General features: G+C 48.6%; 1 protein-coding gene across 2 annotated transcripts in view; it reads right to left on the bottom strand.

Moving 5' to 3' along the window:
- The window catches only part of LOC138287317 (zinc finger protein 286A-like), a 44,110-nt gene extending 23,843 nt beyond the window's left edge, over positions 1-20,267 (bottom strand). Inside the window, exons 1-2 of one of the 2 annotated variants that reach the window (XM_069227671.1) lie at positions 20,184-20,250; positions 14,578-14,623 (exon numbers count right to left, since the gene is read on the bottom strand). Coding sequence is in view for 1 of the 2 variants with exons in the window: in XM_069227670.1 (XP_069083771.1) it covers positions 20,184-20,254 (71 nt within the window). In the remaining variant the exon portion in view is untranslated. Of the gene's footprint in view, positions 1-14,577; positions 14,624-20,183 lie in introns of both variants that reach the window. The other variant, XM_069227670.1, reaches the window with a different exon arrangement.
- Between the last annotated feature and the right edge of the window lie 665 nt (positions 20,268-20,932).

Below are 20,932 nucleotides of genomic sequence, written 5' to 3'. Positions count from 1 at the left end.
GTGTGGTTAAATGCTTTACACTTAGTTTGTTTACTGTGCCTTACTGCTCCCTGCCACAGCTGCCCAGGGTTGAGCTAGAGGTGAAGTAAATAAAACTGTTCTTTCCCAAAGCTCCCTGGGAGTGTACTTCACAATACGGCTACCTAGCCCTATTATATAGTACACTCAGATCCTCACACTGAATTAATGCTCTACACTATTTGAGAGCAGAACTCACTGTAACAGTCCCGTTTACCTCCCACCAACCTCCCACCCCAGCACTAGGAGCTCTCTCAGTAATAGTTCAACTACCAGCTTAAAACACTGGTCACTACAACAAAATTACTAGCACATGTCAAGAGCTGGGAAGGATCCACGCTCCTCAAGTTCAGGCTGGAGGATCCACCCTACTTGAGGTCAGGCTGAAGAAATCCACCCTACTCAAGTTCAGGCTGGAGCATCCACCCTACTCAAGGTCAGGCTGGAGGCATCCACCCTACTCGAGGTCAGGCTGGAGGGATCCACCCTGCTCGAGGCACTGCTGGGTAAGAATCAGAGCTGGTATATATGAATGATGAAGTTTGCAGAAAACACTTGAATGTAAAAGAAAATCAAGAACCAAACACAAAAGTATTAGTTTTGGTTAAATTATCTGTCAAATCATTTAGTTTGTTACACTCTTCCAGTTGATCTTACTCACAAGACCTATCAAACAGTACATTAACCTTCTTATGTCTTTGTCCCTTCACCTACTGAGAGAATGTGCAACTTTTTTGAGAGTGTTGGACAAATCAGAAGAATAGAGGCCGAAAAATGAAGCAAGAATAAATTGCTGCTTTGCACCACAAATAGAGTAAATATGTTTGGTCAGTTGATCGTTCAGCCCTACTCGTACCCGTTGCCAGGTGTCAATATTGTGATCTGTAAGAAGTATTAACAATGAACGAGAAATATCTCAGCTGTGTAGTTTCTGTCAAAGATTAACTCAAGCACCTTATTGAATACAGCCAAATAGTCTTTAAAGCATGTATACAGTTTCTCATCCTTAATGAGTTTTGTGTATTTACATTGCAGCACTGCAAAAGTCAATATATTGTCAGTGGCGGGTGCGTCATTGCGAAAAGGGGAGAAATCCAAGTGGCTTTAACCATTCTTTAGGTTCATACAATTTTAGTAAAGATTTGAGCATCACTACCAAGATGGGCTACGAGGCCATAGTTTTTCATCTCTTTTTGATCTTCCTTTTTAAATATCGATCTATCAAAGAGTCACGCCAAGAATCTAGGATAAGTTCTGAAGAGAAAGTATTTTTGAGGAACATAATTAAACTTTTGACTAAAACCTTGGGGCAAGCTTGAAACCTATCTACTGGAAGGCTACTAAGGGCAGGAGCCGTTCTGACTTCATGTGCAAGAGTTTCTACATCCTGTGCATGTACATGTGAAGGGAAATTAACATCTAAACAATGCAAATTGAAAACCTTTGTCAATCAGTTTACCCAAGTATGTGGTTTTACATGAAATGTTTTTATAGTTTAAATATTTCAATCTCTAGTATTTACTGTCTCCTAAAGGCTTTTCTTGTTTTTTTGCTGTATAATGATGAAGAGTTCCAGCCATTTACATTCATTCCAGACGGAGTCTAATGACTTCCAAGATGGGCAGATTATATACTTTCCTTCTTACGTTCTATTTCGTTTTTACATTGATGCTTTGATTGTGGTTTCTTTAAAATGTTAACATGTTTTAAAAGAGTTTTGGTAATTTCATCTAATAAGTGATGATTGTATCAAAGTTTAATGAGACTGTGAAGATCATACAGTACATTCAGAAGCTCAGGAATCAAAAAGCAGGCCTATGGTTCTCTCCAAGGAGTACATCAATTAATTTTTCTTACAAACTGGAAAAATAAGGTAACTGTGATAGTTAAAGCTCAACAAGGTTAACTAATTGTTAGGCCCCTTCAGTTTTTTATTAGACACAATGGCCCTCATTATGACCCTAGCGGTCATACCCCGACCCGACATCTCTGCTCCGCCGACCTTGCCCTCACAACCGTCCCACGCGTCGGCAGAACTACAACCGGTGGTAGATCATTCTCGCACCTCACCGCCAAAACGTGGAACACTCTTCCTACCCACCTGCGTCAGACCAAAGACCTCCTTACCTTCAGGAAACTTCTCAAGACCTGGCTGTTCGAGAAGTAGCAGCACCTCCCCCCCACCCCCCTCAGCGCCTTACGGGTGAGTAGTGTACTTTACAAATTCCTGATTGATTGATTGATTGTGGTCCTAGGACTGCCAGGCCCGCGGTGATGGTCAGACCTCCACGCTCGTGCAAGTCCGGCAGTCACATTAAGACCGTGGCGGAGCCGCCACAGTCGGACCACTGACACCACTAGGTTGCTGCCAGTCGGTCCCGCTGGTCGTAATCCACCAGGGTGGCATGCAGCACCGCCCGGGGGATTACGAGTCTCCATTCTGCCAGCCTTTTCATGACGGTCGGCCCGCCATGGAAAGTTTGGCGGAATGGGGGTGTCAGAGGCCCCTGCACTGCCCATGCACTGGGCCTACGGCCTACCTTAGGGGTGTCTTACATGTAGTAAAAGGGAAGGTTTAGGCCTGGCAAGTGGGTACACTTGCCAAGTCGAATTAGCAGTTGAAAACGGCAAACACAGACACTGCAGTGGCAGGTCTGAGCCATGTTTACAGGGCAACCAAAGTGGGTGGCACAACCAGTGCTGCAGGCCCACTAGTAGCATTTGATTTACAGGCCCTGGGCACCTCTAGTGCACTTCACTAGGGACTTATTAGTACCAAATCCACAGTACAACTTATATGGGGAGCACTTGCACTTTACCACTGATTAGCATTGGTACAGTGCGCAGAGACAATAAACCAGCAAAAACAGAGTCCAGTACACCATAAAACCAGGAGGTCAGAAGGCAAAAAGACAGGGGAGACCGCCAAAAAGCTGCCAGGTCAAACACATGTCCCTCCAGCTGAGAGTAGGGGGAACTACTCAACCCCTGGGGAGTCCTCGTCACTAAGGCAGAAGAACATGGACACACTATCAGTGTTGGCGTGTTCTGTGCCAGGGCGGTGTTCCACCGTAAAGTCCATCCCCTGTAGGGAAATGGACACCTCAGCAGTTTTGGGTTCTCACCCCTCATCTGCATTATCCATCTGAGGGGCCTGTGGACCTGTGGTCGGTCTGAACGCGGAAGTGAAACCCAAACAAGTAGGGTCTTAGCTTCTTCAGTGCCCAGACCACAGCAAAAGCTTCCCTTTCAATTGCACTCCACTTCTGTTCCCTGGGGAGTAGTCTCCTGCTAAGGAAGACTACAGGCTGGTCTAGAGAGTGAAAGTACTGCTTCCACACCATGCGCAGAAGCATCTGTCTGTACCACAAACTCCTTGGAGAAGTTAGAGGCTGGAGGACGGGCGCTGTTCACATGGCCTCCTTCAGGGTGTCAAACGGGGTCTGGCATGCCTCAGTTCAGATCACCTGTCTAGGCTGCTGCTTAGAAGTCAGCTCTGTCAAGGGGGCAACACTGGTGCCATATTCCTTGACAACCCTTCTGTAGTACCCGGTGAGGCCTAAGAAGGCTCTCACCTCTATCTGGTTCTTGGGGGGGTGCCAAAGCCCGAATGGCATAAATTTTGGGTTGTAGGGGGGCCTCCTGGACACTTTCAACCTGGTGTCCTAAGTACACCACCGACCCCTGCCCTATCTGGCACTTACTGGCCTTGATAGTGAGGCCTGCAGCTTGCAGCGCCTTCAACATTTCCCAGAGGTGGTGCAAGTGGTCCTTCCAACTTGAGCTGAAAACAACAATGTCGTTAAGGTAGGCGGCACTGAAGTTTTCAAGCCCAGCCAGGACCTGATTGACCAGCCTCTGGAAGGGCCTGACCGGGAACTGGAAGTGCCCCTCTGTTGTTGAGAATGCTGACCTCTCCTTGGCCCCCTCGGTTAAAGCAATCTGCCAGTACCCAGACGTTAAATCAAATGTGCTGAGGAACTTGGCTGCCCCCAACCGATCTGTGAGCTCATCAGCTCTGGGAAGGGGTGGGTGTCTGTTTTGGTGATGGCACTGAGCACCCGGTAGTCCACACAGAACCGAAGTCCTGGTGTGGCACTAGATGCAGCAGGTTTGGGTACCAAGACCACTGGGCTGGACCAAGGGCTGCTAGAGCGCTCAATCACCCCTAAAGTCATCATCTTCCTTGATGCTGGCTTTCAATCTATCAGCCAACCTGTAAACTTTGTTTTTCACAGGCAGGCTGTCCCCAGTGTCCACATCATACAAGCATAGATGGTTGACACCTGAAGTGAGTGTGAATAGAGTGGCAAAGTGTTTTAGTAACTGGCGACACTCACTCTGCTGTTCTAGAGTCAGAGAAGGGGAGAGGACTATGCCTTCTACTGACCCATCCTGCTCCTTGGCAGACAGGAGGTCAGGGAGAGGTTCACTATCCTCTTCTGCACCATCATCTGTAGCCAGAAGCATGGTTAACTTGGACTTCTCAAAGTGAGGTTTGAGGCGGTTCACATGTAGAGCCCTCAGGGGGTTCCTAGGAGCCTGCAAGTCCACAAAGTAGGTGACGTCACTCTTGCACTCCTTCACCTCAAATGGCCCTGACCACCTGTCCTGCAGAGCACAAGGCTCTATGGGGGCCATGACCCACACTTTTTGGCCAGGCTGAAACTCAACCAGAGTGGTATTCTGGTCGTACCAGAGTTTCATCCTCCTGGCTTGCCTCATGGTTCTCTTGTGCGAGCTTCCTGAAGCGGGCGGTCTGGTTTCGGAAGGCCAGCATGTAACTAAATACATCCTGGGGTGGCTTCCTAGGAGCTTGCTTCCAGCCCTCTTTCACCAGACTCAGAGGTCCTTTGACCGGGTGCCCATACAACAGTTCAAAGGGGCTAAAGCCAACCCCTTCTGTGGTACATCCTGGTAGGCAAAGAGAAGGCATGGTAAGAGGACGTCCCACTTACGCCTCATGGAGTCTTACAGACCCCCAATCATGCCTTTCAGGGTGCGTTTGAATCTTTCAACCAACCTGTTACTTTGGGGGCGTTAAGGAGTGGTGAATTTGTAGTTTACTCCACATTCCTTCCACATGGTCTTTATGTTCATGGACATAATGTTGGTACCCCGGTCAGATACCACCTCCTTGGGGAAACTCACTCAGGTAAAGATCCCCATCAGTGCCTTGGCCACAACGGGCACTGTCACTGTTCTCAGAGGGATAGGTTCCGGGTACTGGGTACCATGGTCCACCATGACCAGGATGAACTTGTTGCCTAGGGCTGTCTTGGGGTCCAGAGGCCCCACTATGTCAAAGCAAAAGGGGTGCTCACAACAGGAAATGTTTGGGGGTGGGGGGCGTTACATTTCCCTCCACTTTTGCCACTTGCTTGGCAAGTCTGGCAGGATCCACAGAACGCGTCTCAATGTTTTCTCATCTGAGGCCAATGAAAGTGGGTAACAAGCCTGGCAAAGGTCTTGCTGTGCCCCAAATGTACTGCCAAAGGCATATCATGAGCCACTTGCTCCCCTGTAGGTGCTGGGGCTTCCCCCTCGAGGTCAGCCTCCTCCCAGACCGCGGGACCTTCTGGGGTGGGTTTCCCATGCCCTTTGCCCTTTCTCTTGGTGGTCATCTGGGGCACTGTTTCAGGCTCCAGGTCTGTCTGATCACCCTGACTAGCTGCCATGGACCGAGTGGTCAGGCATGCTCACTCTGGCAACCCCAACATCCCCAAGTTCGACCTGAGCTCCACCTCCTTCCAGGTGGAAGCCTACAAGCCGTTGCCTAGCAGACAGTCAACTGGCATGTTAGGACTCACAGCCACCCTCAAGGAACCTGAGATCCTGCCCCACTCAAAGGGAACCTGTGCCACCTTACAGTGGCGCTCCGACTTGTCCACTGCAACAACTTGGTGGAATACACCAGGAACCATGTGCTCTTCAGACACTAGGTGACACTGGACCATGGTCACACTGGCTCTAGTGTCTCTGAGAGCTTCTACTCTCTGCCCATTGATGGTCACCCGCTGCCTGTATTTCTTAGTGTTATCAGGCATTAGGTTTGTCTGGACCATCTCGCCGTCCCTTGTGGGATCCCCACACCCACCTGGGACCTCCTCCTCTCCAAGCGCTACACTGGTCAACCACTTGGTCTGCCCACCGCTAGGTTGTGGTGTCCACTTGGGACATTTGGGATCTCCCTTCATGTGACCCTCCTGGTCATAAGCAAAGCACTGCCTCTGCAGGCTTTCCTGAAGAGGCCCATGGTTTCTTATCTCCTGGGGGGTGAGATTTCCTACCTGGGTTAGTAGATTGGGGCACGTTGGGAAACTCCTTTTGTTTACCTTGTTCCCCCCACTCTGCTGCTGGGAACCCTGCCCACCTTTTTCAGAATCTCCCCCATATACCTTTTTGTGCACTCTGGTACTCACCCAGCAGTCCGCCTCCATAGCAAGCTTCCTGGGTTCAGGCAGCTTAATATCAGTCAATTGATGGCGCAGCTCTGCAAAACACAGCCTAGACAAATGCTCCCACGCAATTAAGTTGTACAGCCTCTGAAAATCTGTCACATTACTGCCCTTCATCCAACCATCCAGTGCTCTGCAAAACGAATCTACACATTCTAACCAGGTCTGGGATTCAGTTTTCTTACTCTGCCTAAACTGATCCCTGTACTTGTCAGGAGTGAGACCATACCGAGTGAGGAGGGCCTCCTTCATGTCAGCGTAGGTGAGGTTGTACCCCCTTACCAAAAGCTAACAAAGTATCCCTCCCCTCCTCTGTGAAGTGGTTCCACAATCCTGCCCCTCAATTCTTCTCAAGGACCCCATTCATGTGGATGGATGTCACAGAGCCCTGAAACCACCTCTGAATGTCATCTCCCTTCTTGTACTCTCTCACTACGTTTTTAGGAATGTGCACAATTCTGTCTGACTGCACTGATGAATTGCTGCCACCATCCTGGCTGGACCTGCTCCAAACACCCAGCTCTTTCACTTTGGTCCAAAAGCATCTTTCTTTCCTCCATGGTTCCCTGCTGACTCGGAGGCTCCATTTTTAATCTCTCCAACTCAATTTGGTGCCTCCTGGCTTATCTCCTGTCCTCCAACTCCTCTGGAGTCAGGCCTTTTGATCCACCACTGCTGGCACAGGGGGTACCTCCCCCCTGGCAGCTCCTGCACCCTCAGTACATCTTCCCTAGAATTTGTGTCAGAAAAATCTCCATTTGGATCCTCAGACTGCCCACTGGCAGCTCTGGTGGCTTCCCATGCCCTCAGCGCCTTTTGTAGCCCCTACTTTTTGGTGAGGCCTCTGACCTGAACTTTGAGGTTTTTACAAACTGCTTTCAGCTCTTCTACAGTATAGGTTTCCAACCTATCCTCCTCAAAAATCAAATCCTGGGATGGAACTGAAGATGCTCTTGATTGAGACATAATGTAGTTGGGGTTCACTTGAACTCAACATCAAAATAGGTCAAAGAAATAAATTCGAAAACCAAAAAATCTGTATGAGGCACATAATGGTCTGCGATATGGTGATAGTGTACACCAATCACTGTAAGCTAAGTGCAAGTCCTATCCTCACCCCTGACAGCCAATGTAGAAATGGGGTCTTAGGTTGGCAGTCAGTTTTCACCCTGTAGGGACCCTTATTCTAGTCAGGATAAGGGAGATACCCGCAAGTCAGAGATATAAGGCTCTGTCCAAGCACTGGCCTTGGGTGCTGTGTATAACAGTTGGACCCACTGTAGGTAAGCTGGTGTACTGCATATCTGGCCAGCTCAACTATCTTGAAGTCCCATCCCAAGGTATCAAAGGTCTGACGGATATCCAGGGACAGACAGCAAGCAAATAGGTAGTGCTCTCGAGCGACATCCATTATATAAAATAACAATATATATTTAGGAAGGTGTTACGCCAGGGAATGACGCCACATCGATCGGTTTACAATAACCTCAGGAGCAATGGGAGCAGCCTACGCACTAGGACTTTACATTTAGTGTTTAGCAGTGACAATGGTCTATACAAGGTGAGCTCCATGGGTGGCTGAGATAGGGGCGCTAAGGGCCTCTCGATCATATGCAGGCACCCCAGGCAATGCCACCTGGGGGAAGAAAGAGGCAATATCTGCTGGGTCAGGAGGCATCGAAGTGGTGTACAGCATTTTATAAAAGTCTTGAAAGGCTGTGTTGATACCCAGCTGTGTCTCAGCTATTCCTTGGGTCAGTGTGTTTATTGATAGAATAGATGTGGTAGGGGTGTGGAATTTAATGAAATATTTACTTGTCCATGGGACAGGTTGCTTCATAAATCTACTTATCCTGTAGACAGAGCCACTTGTCCCTTTAGTGCCATGTAGTCCAGTGACACATTTTGGCAGCAATCTCTTAATATAATGATATTTTCCTCTATGGTTATGCTAGGGTTCCTACTATAGTAGAGCTTGAATTCCAGCAATTCCCTTATTTTGCACACCTTTCTGCAGATCTACAAACTGGGGCTGGAAATAGTGTTAGGCAATGCCCTTTTGGAATTGCCGTTGAGTCTGCAAACCTACTAACTTGCATGTTTTAGGGTTTTTGCCAGCTCTTCTTGTTAAAAACAAATAAAAATGGTTAAAAAAAAATATGTTTAATCGCGACTGCCATAATGTACTCCAGCTCCACAGAACTGCTTGAAAGCCTACAGAACATCAATCTGACCCAGCTTGTATAAGCCCTTGCCACATCGCCAGACACCCCCTGGACTCCTACTTCTCCTCCAGCGACAAGGTTAAAGTCAGCCACATCACTCCACTCACATGGACGGATCACTCCATCATCCACTACCACATAGCAGGGTGACCAACCACCCCTACAGTACCCTACAGTGCAGCTGAAATAAAGTTACAGTAATGGAATGGCTCACCAACCTCCAACTAAACTACCCAGACTCCACCAACAACACAAACAACTTCATCCACTGGATCACCGCCTGCGCCAGTACCCAAAGTGCCCCTGAAAAACCCAAATCCAAAAGATCCAACTAACAGGCTAGCTGGTACAATGCTGACTTGAAAAGAAAAGGAGAACTACCCAAGTTACCATAAATGGAAACACCTACAAGGCCGCTCTTAGAAGCTAAAAACATCAATTGATATAGACCAAGAAAAGACTCTGACCCTGAGAATCGAATCCAGCTCAAATAACTAGAAGGAATTTTTACCATTGCCAAGGAATTCACCAACCCTAGCCGCCTTTATCCTCTTTGAACTCTCTGTCATCCTTAAAACAGTCTACCACCACACACTCATCACCAGACTACAAGCAGCAGGAATACACAGACCAACTCTGAAATGGATAGCCTCCTTCCTCTCCATAAGAACTCAATAAGTCAAGCTCACACTGTTCACATCAGAAACCAAATACCTCATCTGCAGAGTCCCACACGGGTCATCACTCAGCCTGGCACTTTTCAACAGGTACAAGACTCCTCTGGCTAACATCATCAGATCCCATGGAATCAATATAATCTCCTATGCTGATGACACCCAGCTCATTATTTCCCTTTCAGATGAAACCATCAGCACCAAGACAATCTTCAAACAATGCATGATCAACGTGGCCAATTGGATGAAACAAAACTGCCTCAAGTTTAACAGCAACAAAACTGAAGTGCTAATCCTCAGGAATAAAAGCTCACCTTAGGACTCCACCTGGTGACTCCCCCTGAACGTGGACCCCACACATCCCAACTGACTAAGCTAGGAACCTAGGCCTCATCTTCGACACCAACCTCACCATGAAGTCCCAGATCAACAGTGTCACCTCCTCATGTTTCCAAATCCTCTTCATGTTATGTAAAAACTTCAAGTGGCTCCCACTGGGCACCAGACATACCATCATGTTTGCACTAATCACAAGCAGATTGGACTATGGCAACACACTCTACGCTAGTGTCCCATCCCATCTTCCACACAGACTTCAAACCATCCAAAATGCCACCACCAGACTCATACTCGACCTCCTGCACCGAACCCACACCACACCACCTCAGACAGCTCCACTGGCTCCCCATCCAGAAGTGATGCCAGGTCAAACTTCTCACAGATGCATTGGAGTCACTACACAACATGGCACCTGTATACCTTAATCAACAGAACTACTTTCACCATCCCACCACACAACTTCGCTCAGCCACCAACGCAACAGACAACTTTGCTCAGCATCATTCTCTATGGCACACACCCTCCATTTACAGAAGTAGAACAAGATTTCCATCATTCATAATTGAAGAAGAACGCACAGAAATAAAGGTACCAACTCTGGGACCGTCATTTTGTGAAAAGTCAGAATTTTCTTATATTCAGACTAAAATAGATCTGTATGAATATAGTAGGAACTCGAGCTAATGAAAGTTTATAAAAACAATGTTAGTAATTTGTGTAAAATACTGAGACTCCACCAATACTGGGTACAGAATTTGCTGAAATCAGATTTAGACTTAATGAAAGAATTATTGGAACTGGAGAATAAAAGTGCAAGCAGCACTGGGAGTATTACTGAAAATGTTATAGTCAGATTGAGACTATATAAATTACTGAAGAAGGAGGTACCACATTTAGACCTGGATGTAGTGAAATGTGTGTTTTGACCACTGACTTTGTGTTGCACCATTTTGCACCAGGATTAGCTGTCCAGTGTTACCAGTTACAGACTACATTTTGTATTCAGTTTAGCTTTAGATTAATTCTGCCTACTGACATTATTGTAGCATTAGACACTGCCATGTTGAAGCTGCCCGTGATTTTCCACATTGTAAACTGTGCATTCTTTCTTGTTTTCGAGCTCTTTCTCACCGAAGAGCTAGTACATAATTGTAGGAGGCTGGCCTGGCTTGTAGTGGGTACCAGAGATACTTACACCTTGTGCCAGGTCCAGTTATCCCTTATTAGTGTAGAAGAGGTGTTTCTATCAGCTTAGACTGATAGAAGGTAGCTATGGCAAAGCAGCTTAGGCTGAACTAGGAGACATGTAAAGCTCCTACTATACCACTGGTGTCATATGCACAATATCATAAGAAAACACAATACACAGAATTACTAAAAATAAAGGTACTTTATTTTTATGACAATGTGCCAAAAGTATATCAGTGAGTACCCTCGGTATGAGGATAAGTTATATACACAAGATATATGTGCACAAACCAAAATTATGCAAGTAACAGCAAGAAAAGTAATGCAAGCAGTGTAGAATTACAGTAGATTGCAATAGGAGCACATAGGTATAGGGGCAACACAAACCATATACTCCAAAAGTGGAATGCAAACCACGAATGGACCCCAAACATATGTGAGCTTGTAGAGGGTCGCTGGGACTGTAAGAAAACAGTGAGGGTTAGAAAAATAGCCCACCCCAAGACCCTGAAAAGTGAGTGCCAAGTGCACCTACTACCACCAGAGAGCACAGAAGTCGTGATAGGGGGATTCTGCAGGAAGAACAAACACCAGCAATGCAACAACAGTGGATTTCCGGACCTGAGTACCTGTAAGACAAAGGGACCAAGTCCAATAATCGCGACAGTGTCGAGAGTGGGCAGGAGCCCAGGAAATGCCAGCTGAGGATGCAAGGAAGCTGCCACTGGATGGAAGAAGCTTGGAGTTCTGCAAGAAAGAAGAGAGCTAGGGACTTCTCCTTTGGAAGATGGATGTCCCACGTCGCGATGAAGCTCGCAGAGGTGTTCCCATGCAGAAAGATCGCAAACAAGCCTTGCTAGCTGTAAGGGTCGCTGTAGAGGTTTTTGGGTGCTGCTGTGGCCCAGGAGGGACCAGGATGTCACCACTTGGAGGAGGAGACAGAGGGGGCGCCCAGCAACTCAGGGAGCCCTCACAGAAGCAGGCAGCACCCGCAAAAGTACCCTTACAGGCACTTGGAAGAAGAGGGAACCAGAGTCCATGCAAAGTCCCACGACGCCGGAGGACAACTCAGAAGGTTGTGCACTGCAGTGTTGCAGTCTTCTGATGCCTGCGTTAGCAAGGGGAAGATTCCGTCGACCCACAGGAGATTTCTTCAGAGCTCCTGGTGCAGGGAGGAGGCAGGCTACCCCCAGAGCATGCACCACCTGGAAACAGTCGAGAAAGCCGGCAGGATGAGGCGATACAAGGTTGCTAGTAGTCGTCTTGCTACTTTGTTGCGGTTTTGCAGGCGTCCTGAGCAGTCAGCAGTCGATCCTTTGGCAGAATGTGAAGAGGGAGATGCAGAGGAACTCTGATGAGCTCTTGCATTCGTTATCTGGTGAAATCCCCAAAGCAGAGACCCTAAATAGCCAGAAAAGGAGGTTTGGCTACCTAGGAAGGAGGATTGGCTACCAAGAGAGGTAAAAGCCTATCAGAAGGAGCCTCTGATGTCACCTGCTGGCACTGGCCACTCAGAGCAGTCCAGTGTGCCCCCAACACCTCTGTTTCCAAGATGGCAGAGGTCTGGGAAACACTGGAGGAGCTCTGGGCACCTCCCCTGAGAGGTGCAGGTCAGGGGAGTGGTCACTCCCCTTTCCTTTGTCCAGTTTTGCGCCAGAGCAGGGCTGGGGGATCCCTGAACCGGTGTAGACTGGCTTATGCAGAGATTGGCACCATCCGTGCCCATCAAAGCGTTTCCAGAGGCTGGGGGAGGCTACTCCTCCCCAGCCCTCACACCTATTTCCAAAGGAAGAGGGTGTTATACCCTCTCTCAGAGGAAGTCCTTTGTTCTGCCTTCCTGGGCCAGGGCTGCCTGTACCCCAGGAGGGCAGAAACCTGTCTGAGGGGTTGGCAACAGCTGCAGTGGAGACCCCGGAAAGGCAGTTTGGCAGTACCCGGGTTCTGTGCTAGAGACCCGGGGCATCTTAGACATGTACATGGCCATGTTCGGAGTTACCATTGTGACGCTATACATAGGTAGTGACCTATGTATAGTGCACGTGTGTAATGTTGTCCCCGCACTCTCAAAGTCCGGGGAATTTGCCCTGAACGATGTGGGGGCACCTTGGTTAGTGCCAGGGTGCCCACAGACTAAGTAACTTTGCACCCAACCTTCACCAGGTGAAGGTTAGACATATAGGTGACTTATAAGTTACTTAAGTGCAGTGGTAAATGGCTGTGAAATAAAGTGGACGTTATTTCACGCAGGCTGCAGTGGCAGACCTGTGTAAGAATTGTCAGAGCTCCCTACGGGTGGCAAAAGAAATGCTGCAGCCCATAGGGCTCTCCTGGAACCCCAATACCCTGGGTACCTCAGTATCATATACTAGGGAATTATATGGGTGTACCAGTATGCCAATGTGAATTGGTAAATTTAGTCACTAGCCTGTTAGTGCCAAATTTGGAAAGCAGAGAGAGCATAACCACTGAGGTTCTGGTTAGCAGAGCCTCAGTGAAACAGTTAGTCCTCACACAGGGAACACATACAGGGCACATACTTATGAGCACTGGGGCCCTGCCTGGCAGGGTCCCAGTGACACATAGACTAAAACAACATATATACAGTGAAATATGGGGGTAACATGCCAGGCAAGATGGTACTTTCCTACAATAATAAGGAGGTGTTAGTCAGCATGATAAGGATGTATTAGACTGATGTTTTTTGTACAGCAGGGAACGGCTTAGGCTTGGGAGAGACACCTTGGGAAACTGGCCAGTTCCAACCTGTTTCTTTCAACCCTGACCTAAACTAGCCAGCATGTTTGAATTACAAAACGAGAAGGTTTTTCCAGAAAGCTCTTTTTGTTTTTTTTTAACATATAAAAAGACCCACTGCGACAGTGAGCGGGTGAGTGGCCTCAATCAGGTTTCTAGATGTGGGATGCCTGATATCTTTCCCGTGAGGTTAGAGATCTCTTTCGCAGTCGAATCGGGTCATTGTCTTGCTGTCATGAGAAAATGAAGGACCTGACAGGCCCTACGGTGATGCATTTTTAATTCATTATTTGCTTTGCATTACATATATTTGCTATGCATATTGCAGTGGAGAATCATTTTGGTACATTTTCCTTTCATTGCTGTGGCTATTTTTAAACGTGTGCTTTTAACATACTAATCTCCTTTTAGGAACCTTGTGGTGAAATAATAAATGTATTCTTTGAACTAAGAAGTGCATTCCAGAGATTTTTTGTCAGCTCGGTCATTAGTGAAAAGCAAAACACTGGACCACTCTTTGTACTCATTATTTCACCCGATAGCATAGATGTGTTTTCAGAAACAGTGATTAGAGAACTTTGCAGTTTGAAAATAAAAACAACCAGGAAGAGATTGGCCACATCTCAACAGTGCTGTGGATAATTATAACCAGACCAGCACTAAATTGAGAGATAACAAAGATTGTGTGATAGGTGCATGACAAAGGCAGCAATGCAGTACTATGGCCGATTGAGCTGAATATGCAGGAATCATATAGTCAACTTTCAAATACTGAGTGCTATAAAAAAGATGAGAAGGCTTATTATCTCAATGAAAAACAAGATTTCACTAATGATTTAGTGGGATGAAGAGATCAAGGACACATTAGCTCTGATGAATTCAGATTCCTGAAGACATATTAATCAAAACAGTCTGTTTTACCTTATTCCTAAAGTTCACAAGAACAGCAAGTTGCCTCTAGGGAGACCTAAGATAACGACACAGGAAGATCAATTTGGGAGCACATCAAACTGTGTACATAAATGAGTAACATAGTGGGATAAACAAAGCACTACAAGCATCCATGGAGATCATGGGGGACAGAATAGGAGTTCTTCCTCTAAGGAAGAGGTTTCAGTGGCACTGCAGGAAGAGGTTAAGAGGCTGGGAGTGAGTGACAGTGCAGGAAGGGAGTGAGAGGCAGTGCAAACAATGAGTGAGAGGCAGTGCAGGGAGTGAGTGACAGTGCCGGAAGGGAGTGAGTGAGAAGCAGTGCAAACAGTGAGTGAGAGGCAGTGCAAACAGTGAGTGAGAGGCAGTGCAGGGAGTGAGGGAGAGGCAATGGAATAGTGAGTGAGAGAGAGTGCAGGGAGTGAGTTGCAGTGCAGGAGGGGAGTGAGTGAGAGGCAGTGCAAAGAGTGAATGGAAGGGCAGTGAGTGAGTGAGAGGCAGTGCAGGGAGTGATTGACAGTACAGGAAGGGAGTGAGTGAGAGGCAGTGCAAATAGTGAGTGAGAGGGAGTGAGTGACAGTGCAGTGAGTGACAGTGCAGGAGGGGAGTGACAGTGCAGGAGGGGAGTGAGTGAGAGTGAGTGCAGGGAGTGAGTGACAGTGCAGGAGGGGAGTGAGTGAGAGAGAGTGCAGGGAGTGAGTGACAGTGCAGGAGGGGAGTGAGTGAGAGGGAGTGTAGGGAGTGAGTGACAGTGCAGGAGGGGAGTGAGTGAGAAGCAGAGCAGATTGTTTGTTTTGTGTTGGGTTTTGCTTAATGAGTTTCTGCCTCTTTTGCGGGGCCCCGGCTGCATCACCCCCAGAGCTCCCTTCAGTCCTGTCTGTCTCGGCCTGGAGCTGTGTAAGGGGCTGGTATTTGTGTCTCTGACACGAAACGCAGGTGAAATAACAGAATTCTATCACAGGACCGGAGGCGAGGATTATGCAGATCTTTCTTCACTTTTTATTAAACAGCAAGTTCAAAGTCAAACAAAACATGAACAAAAAACTACAAGTTCCATGAGCCCGCCGCCATGGTAACGAGTATCCAATGAGGTGCACTCCTTCATGTTGGTATAAATATCCCGAAATGCGTCACACTTCCTCTTTCTTCACTGCTGCGAGTCAGATAAGTGCCTTTTTCTGCCTCCGGTTAGAAGTTTGTTTGATGGCTCGCGTTACTGCTTCAATTGTGTTTTCCGTGTATTTAATTGTTATAGCAACGTTCGTTGCTACGAGCGGTCCGGAACAGACGTTTCCGCTCGAGCGTTTAATTTTTCTGTTTCGCCCTCGGCGTGTTTAAATACGCGTCGGACCCACCAGAGGGCGCGCGCGCTGCGTTTTTCAGCGTCAGAGAGCGTGTTACTCTCAGCTCTCGGCGCTCGCACCTCGCGTTTGTTATTTTCTTTAAGAATTGAGGGTTTTTACCTCAGTAGCACGTTTTCGTGCCTCTGGTGCAGTTTTTCCCTACCTGTGACACCCGTTTGGGTAAGGATTACCCCATTGGGAAGGCATTATTTCTTGACTTTACTTGAGTGACAGAGAGGGTAGGGATTTACCCTATATATTATATATACTTTTGTTGGGTGTATACTCTGTCCAGTCCTCATTATGCAATCCTCTCAAGTGAATGAACCTTTTACCAACATGTCCCCAGGTGAGGGTCCCTCTCACCGTACCCTTCCCCCTGGGGTGGACGCTTTATTTTCACAGGCTATTTCTCACGCTTTAGCCCCTCTTAGGGATACTGTAGCTAAACTTACTGAACAGGTGTCCAGGGGTACGGGCATGTTTGGTGTGACGGGAGCGGAGGGTGATTCCTCTACCCTTTCGGCTCCCAGGAAAATGCGCAAGCGCGACGCGGGGCACCTGGAGGATGGTGAGTTTTTATCCAACCCCAAGAGTGCGCGCGCGCATAAGCGCTTACCCTCCCGGGAGGGCCGTTTGCCCGGGGTAATGGGTGACATGCTTCACCACCTATGGAACCCTGATTTGGGATCCCCTAAAGGCTTCATGGGAGGTTCAGATGAGGACTCATCATCTTTGGATGACGACTCAGGTCGCCCTTGGCGTCCTGGTGCTACCCTACCAGATCCTTCGGATCACGGCGATTCTGACTCCGATATGTTTGAACCGGAGGGTATCTACCATCCGCGTTCCTCGGAGTGACGTCCAGACCACAAGGTAGCTGAATATGTCGCCAGCAAAATTAGGCAACCTCTGGACAAAGAGGTGCGAGCTCGTCTACGGGCGGAGTGCCCACGCCCGTCTTTATCGGATAAGGTCGCTTTTACGCCTGACATTGACCCTAAAATGTGTACGTTTTTTGCCAAGTATACCAAGGATCCCAAAAAAAGGGATTGATCGCTCCTGGAGGGCATGCCAAGATAAACTTCTTGATGTGTTAAGTCCCCTACACTACAAAGCCCTGCAACGCTTGAAAGCGTTTCACCTTCGCCGAGGGGTGACGTACTCCGAGCTGATCTCCCTGTCTCAGGAGGCAAGGACGGAGTTGTTTTGGTGGCTGGACCACATGGAGGCATGGAATGGCAGGGCCATTTTTGGAGCAGCCCCGGATCTGGTGATCGAGTCAGACGCCAGTCGCCAGGGATGGGGGGCTCGTTGCGGGGACATCTCGTTCGGGGGTCGCTGTACCCCGCAGGAACTAACCATGCATATCAACTGCCTGGAGCTCCTGGCGGGATCATTTGCGATCAAATCTCTCACAAGAGACAAAGGCCCTCATTCTGACCTTGGCGGGCGGCGGAGGCCGCCCGCCAAAGTCCCGCCGTCAGGTTACCGTTCCGCGGTCGAAAGACCGCGGCGGTAATTCTGACTTTCCCGCTGGGCTGGCGGGCGGTCGCCTTCAGACCGCCAGCCAGCCCAGCGGGAAAGAGGCTTCCACGATGAAGCCGGCTCGGAATCGAGCCGGCGGAGTGGAAGCTGTGCGACGGGTGCAGTTGCACCCGTCGCGTATTTCACTGTCTGCGCAGCAGACAGTGAAATACATGTAGGGGCCCTCTTACGGGGGCCCCTGCAATGCCCATGCCAGTGGCATGGGCACTGCAGGGGCCCCCAGGGGCCCCGCGACCCCCCCTACCGCCATCCGGATCTCGGCGGTCCGACTGCCGGGATCTGGATGGCGGTAGTGGGGGTCGGAATCCCCTGGATTCAATGGGGCCGCGGTACACTGGCGAGACCCCGCCAGTGGTGCCGGTCCGACCGCGGCTTTACCGCCGCGGTCGGAATCCCCATTGGAGCACCGCCGGCCTGTCGGCGGTGCTCCCGCGGTCCTCCGCCCTGGCGGTCAAAGACCGCCAGGGTCAGAATGAGGGCCAAAGTCTCATGTGTAGCTCTACGGATGGACAATGTATCGGCAGTACAATACATAAATCGTCTAGGGGGGACAAGATCAAGAGCCCTAGCGGAACTAGCGAAAGATTTTTGGCATTTTTGCCTTCAACACCAAATCTCAGTCACAGCAGAGTATCTTCCGGGATCCCAGAATATCTGGGCAGACTGGAATTCTCGGTTTCTCCAGGATCCCAGCGATTGGCGACTACATCACTCGGTTTTTCAGGCGATCATGGATCGTTGGGGTCCCTGCTCAGTGGATCTCTTTGCGTCTCGTTGGAATGCTCAGCTTCCCCTATACTTCAGCTGGCGTCCGGATCCGGGAGCGGCGGCAGTAGATGCGTTTCTCCAACATTGGGGGACCCTTCAGGGTTATGCTTTTCCCCCGTTTCTTCTTATCCCGTGGGTTGCTGCTCAAGTTCGCCGCCAAGAGGCGACGGTGATTCTAATAACCCCCTGGTGGAGGTCACAGGCGTGGTTCCCGACTCTGCTGGAACTCTCGTGCGAATGTCCTCTTCGCCTCCCGGATTTTCCCTCAATACTCCTGGATCCGTCGGGTTTCTGTCACCCTCTAGTCCTTCTAGGTCATCTTTCCCTCATAGCTTGGAAGATTTCCGGCATCGTTGGCAAGACAACCGACTTTCGCAGGAAGCTAATAACTTCATCGCACAGGCCTGGGCCCCTGGTACATGCAAACGATATAGATCGGCATGGAATAGATGGTCTCGTTGGTGTGTGGGCAAACACTGCGATCCCATGGGGGCCAGTATTACCGACATCATCAATTTCCTTGCAGAATTAGCAAAATCCGGCTAGGCGTATCGCACGATCAATTCTTTTCGTTCGGCCATCTCCGCGGGCCACCCTCCCCTGAACAATCTCCCGATCGGGGAGCATCCCTGGATATGTAAACTTCTTAAGGGTATTAGACTCTCCAGACCTCCACAACCCAGATATTCGGAGCTCTGGGATGTGGACTTAGTTCTTAATCTTTTATCCTCTTGGCGGGACAACCAGTATTTGTCGACGAAAGAATTGTCGGCCAATTTAGCCATGCTTCTCTGCCTCATTTCCTGTAAGCGAGTGTCAGATATCAGAGCACTGGATGTTTCCGCTCGAGTCTTTACTCCAGAAGGAGTCACGTTTACTATTGCAAGGAGGACAAAGACTAATACCAGGTCGGTATCCTATCCCGCTTTTCCTGATTCCCCGAAACTATCTGTGTTTAGATGTCTCAAAGTCTATGAGGAAGTGACCAGTTCTTGTAGACCTCCAGGTGAGAATCAATTGTTGATTTCTATAATGAGACCGTTCAAGGCGGTTTCTTCTCCTTCCATTGCCAGATGGATTCGATGGATTCTCTCTGAGGCAGGAATAGATATTCAAGTTTTTGGCGCCCATTCTACTCGGGGAGCTATGGCTTCCAAAGCCATACAAGTGGGGGGCGGATTAGAGGACATCATGCATGCTGCTGATTGGTCTTCAGATTCTACTTTTAAGAAGTTTTACTTTAAAACCAATTCATGAAGCAGCCGCACTAGTGGTGAGTAAGCTTTGAACTTGCATAATCCTCGCCTCCGGTCCTGTGATAGAATACGAAATTTCCTAGCTATCGTGAAGGAAAGTTTCAATTCTATTAAGGACACGGAGGCGAGGATTATCCCACCCACATACATTACGCTGGTATGTTCCCTCCCGATTACATCTATCTGCGTAGCAAGGTAGTATACTTGCGTTTAAACCTTTATTTCTTGTTATTCTGCTCATATTCTAATTTGCATTAGGCAGCACTTGATTCAGATGTATTTACATTTTATATTTAAATGTATGTTAAGGTTCATGACTTTATTGCCTTCGGTATGTTTCTGTGTTCTATTGGATTAGCATCTAATTATACCTCTTTTGTAGGTTTCGAAACTACAACCAATTGACTCTACCAGGATTCCTTCCGCAGTGAAGTCGAGGAAGTGTGACGCATTTCGGGATATTTATACCAACATGAAGGAGTGCACCTCATTGGATACTCGTTACCATGGCGGCGGGCTCATGGAACTTGTAGTTTTTTGTTCATGTTTTGTTTGACTTTGAACTTGCTGTTTAATAAAAAGTGAAGAAAGATCTGCATAATCCTCGCCTCCGTGTCCTTAATAGAATTGAAACTTTCCTTCACGATAGCTAGGAAATTTCGTATTCCGGGCCCCTTGTTACCTTTTCAGTTTCCGACGAGGCCCAAACAAAGACACCTTTACGTCCTCCGGCGACTCGGGCAGTCTGCGCATGTGCGGGAGAGTAGAGTCTCCTCTCGGTAACTGGTGAAGTCTGCGCATGTGCGGGAGAGTAGTGTCTCATCTCGGTAACTGGGGCAGTCTGCGCATGTGCGAGAGTAGTTCCTTTTTACGTCTGGTGCCTGTGGGCAGTCTGCGCATGTGCCAAACAGTGGTGTCCAGCCACTTCCGGTGAGGTTTTTATTTTGTCTATGAGAAGAACTTTCGGATCAGCGGCGTTCTCCTGGCACACAAGATCTTAGCAGCGAGAACACTTATCTCTCGGGCATGCGCTGCAAAGACCCAAATCTCATGGTCCTACGTAATTAAGAGACCCCCCCCCCACTTATCTAATGGGCATGCGTACTAGAGACACGGCACTTAGCTCTTCAGGATGCGCAGTAAAGACACTACACTTTTTGAAATACGTCATAAGACAGGACACCTTTCTCCCGGGCACGTGCAGTAAAGCACGACGGAGCAATCCCCGGCTCGCGCAGTAGCACGCGACACTTCTCTCCCGCGCATGCGCAGTAGCTGACACGCAGCCAAGGTCTCTTCATGGTATCACCAGTAGTTGTGTCCCGGTGCACTGCACCTGCCGCTCATTTATCACCTGTACTTGTGTCCCGGTGCACTGCACCTGCCGCTCATGTATCATCAGTACTTCTGTCCCGGTGCACTGCACCTGCT

Source organism: Pleurodeles waltl, chromosome 4_1 (genome assembly GCF_031143425.1).
Source record: "Pleurodeles waltl isolate 20211129_DDA chromosome 4_1, aPleWal1.hap1.20221129, whole genome shotgun sequence".
In the NCBI taxonomy this organism is placed as follows: domain Eukaryota; kingdom Metazoa; phylum Chordata; class Amphibia; order Caudata; family Salamandridae; genus Pleurodeles; species Pleurodeles waltl.
The sequence above is the reverse complement of the archived record's forward strand: the minus strand, read 5'-3'. Positions and strand labels throughout refer to the sequence as shown.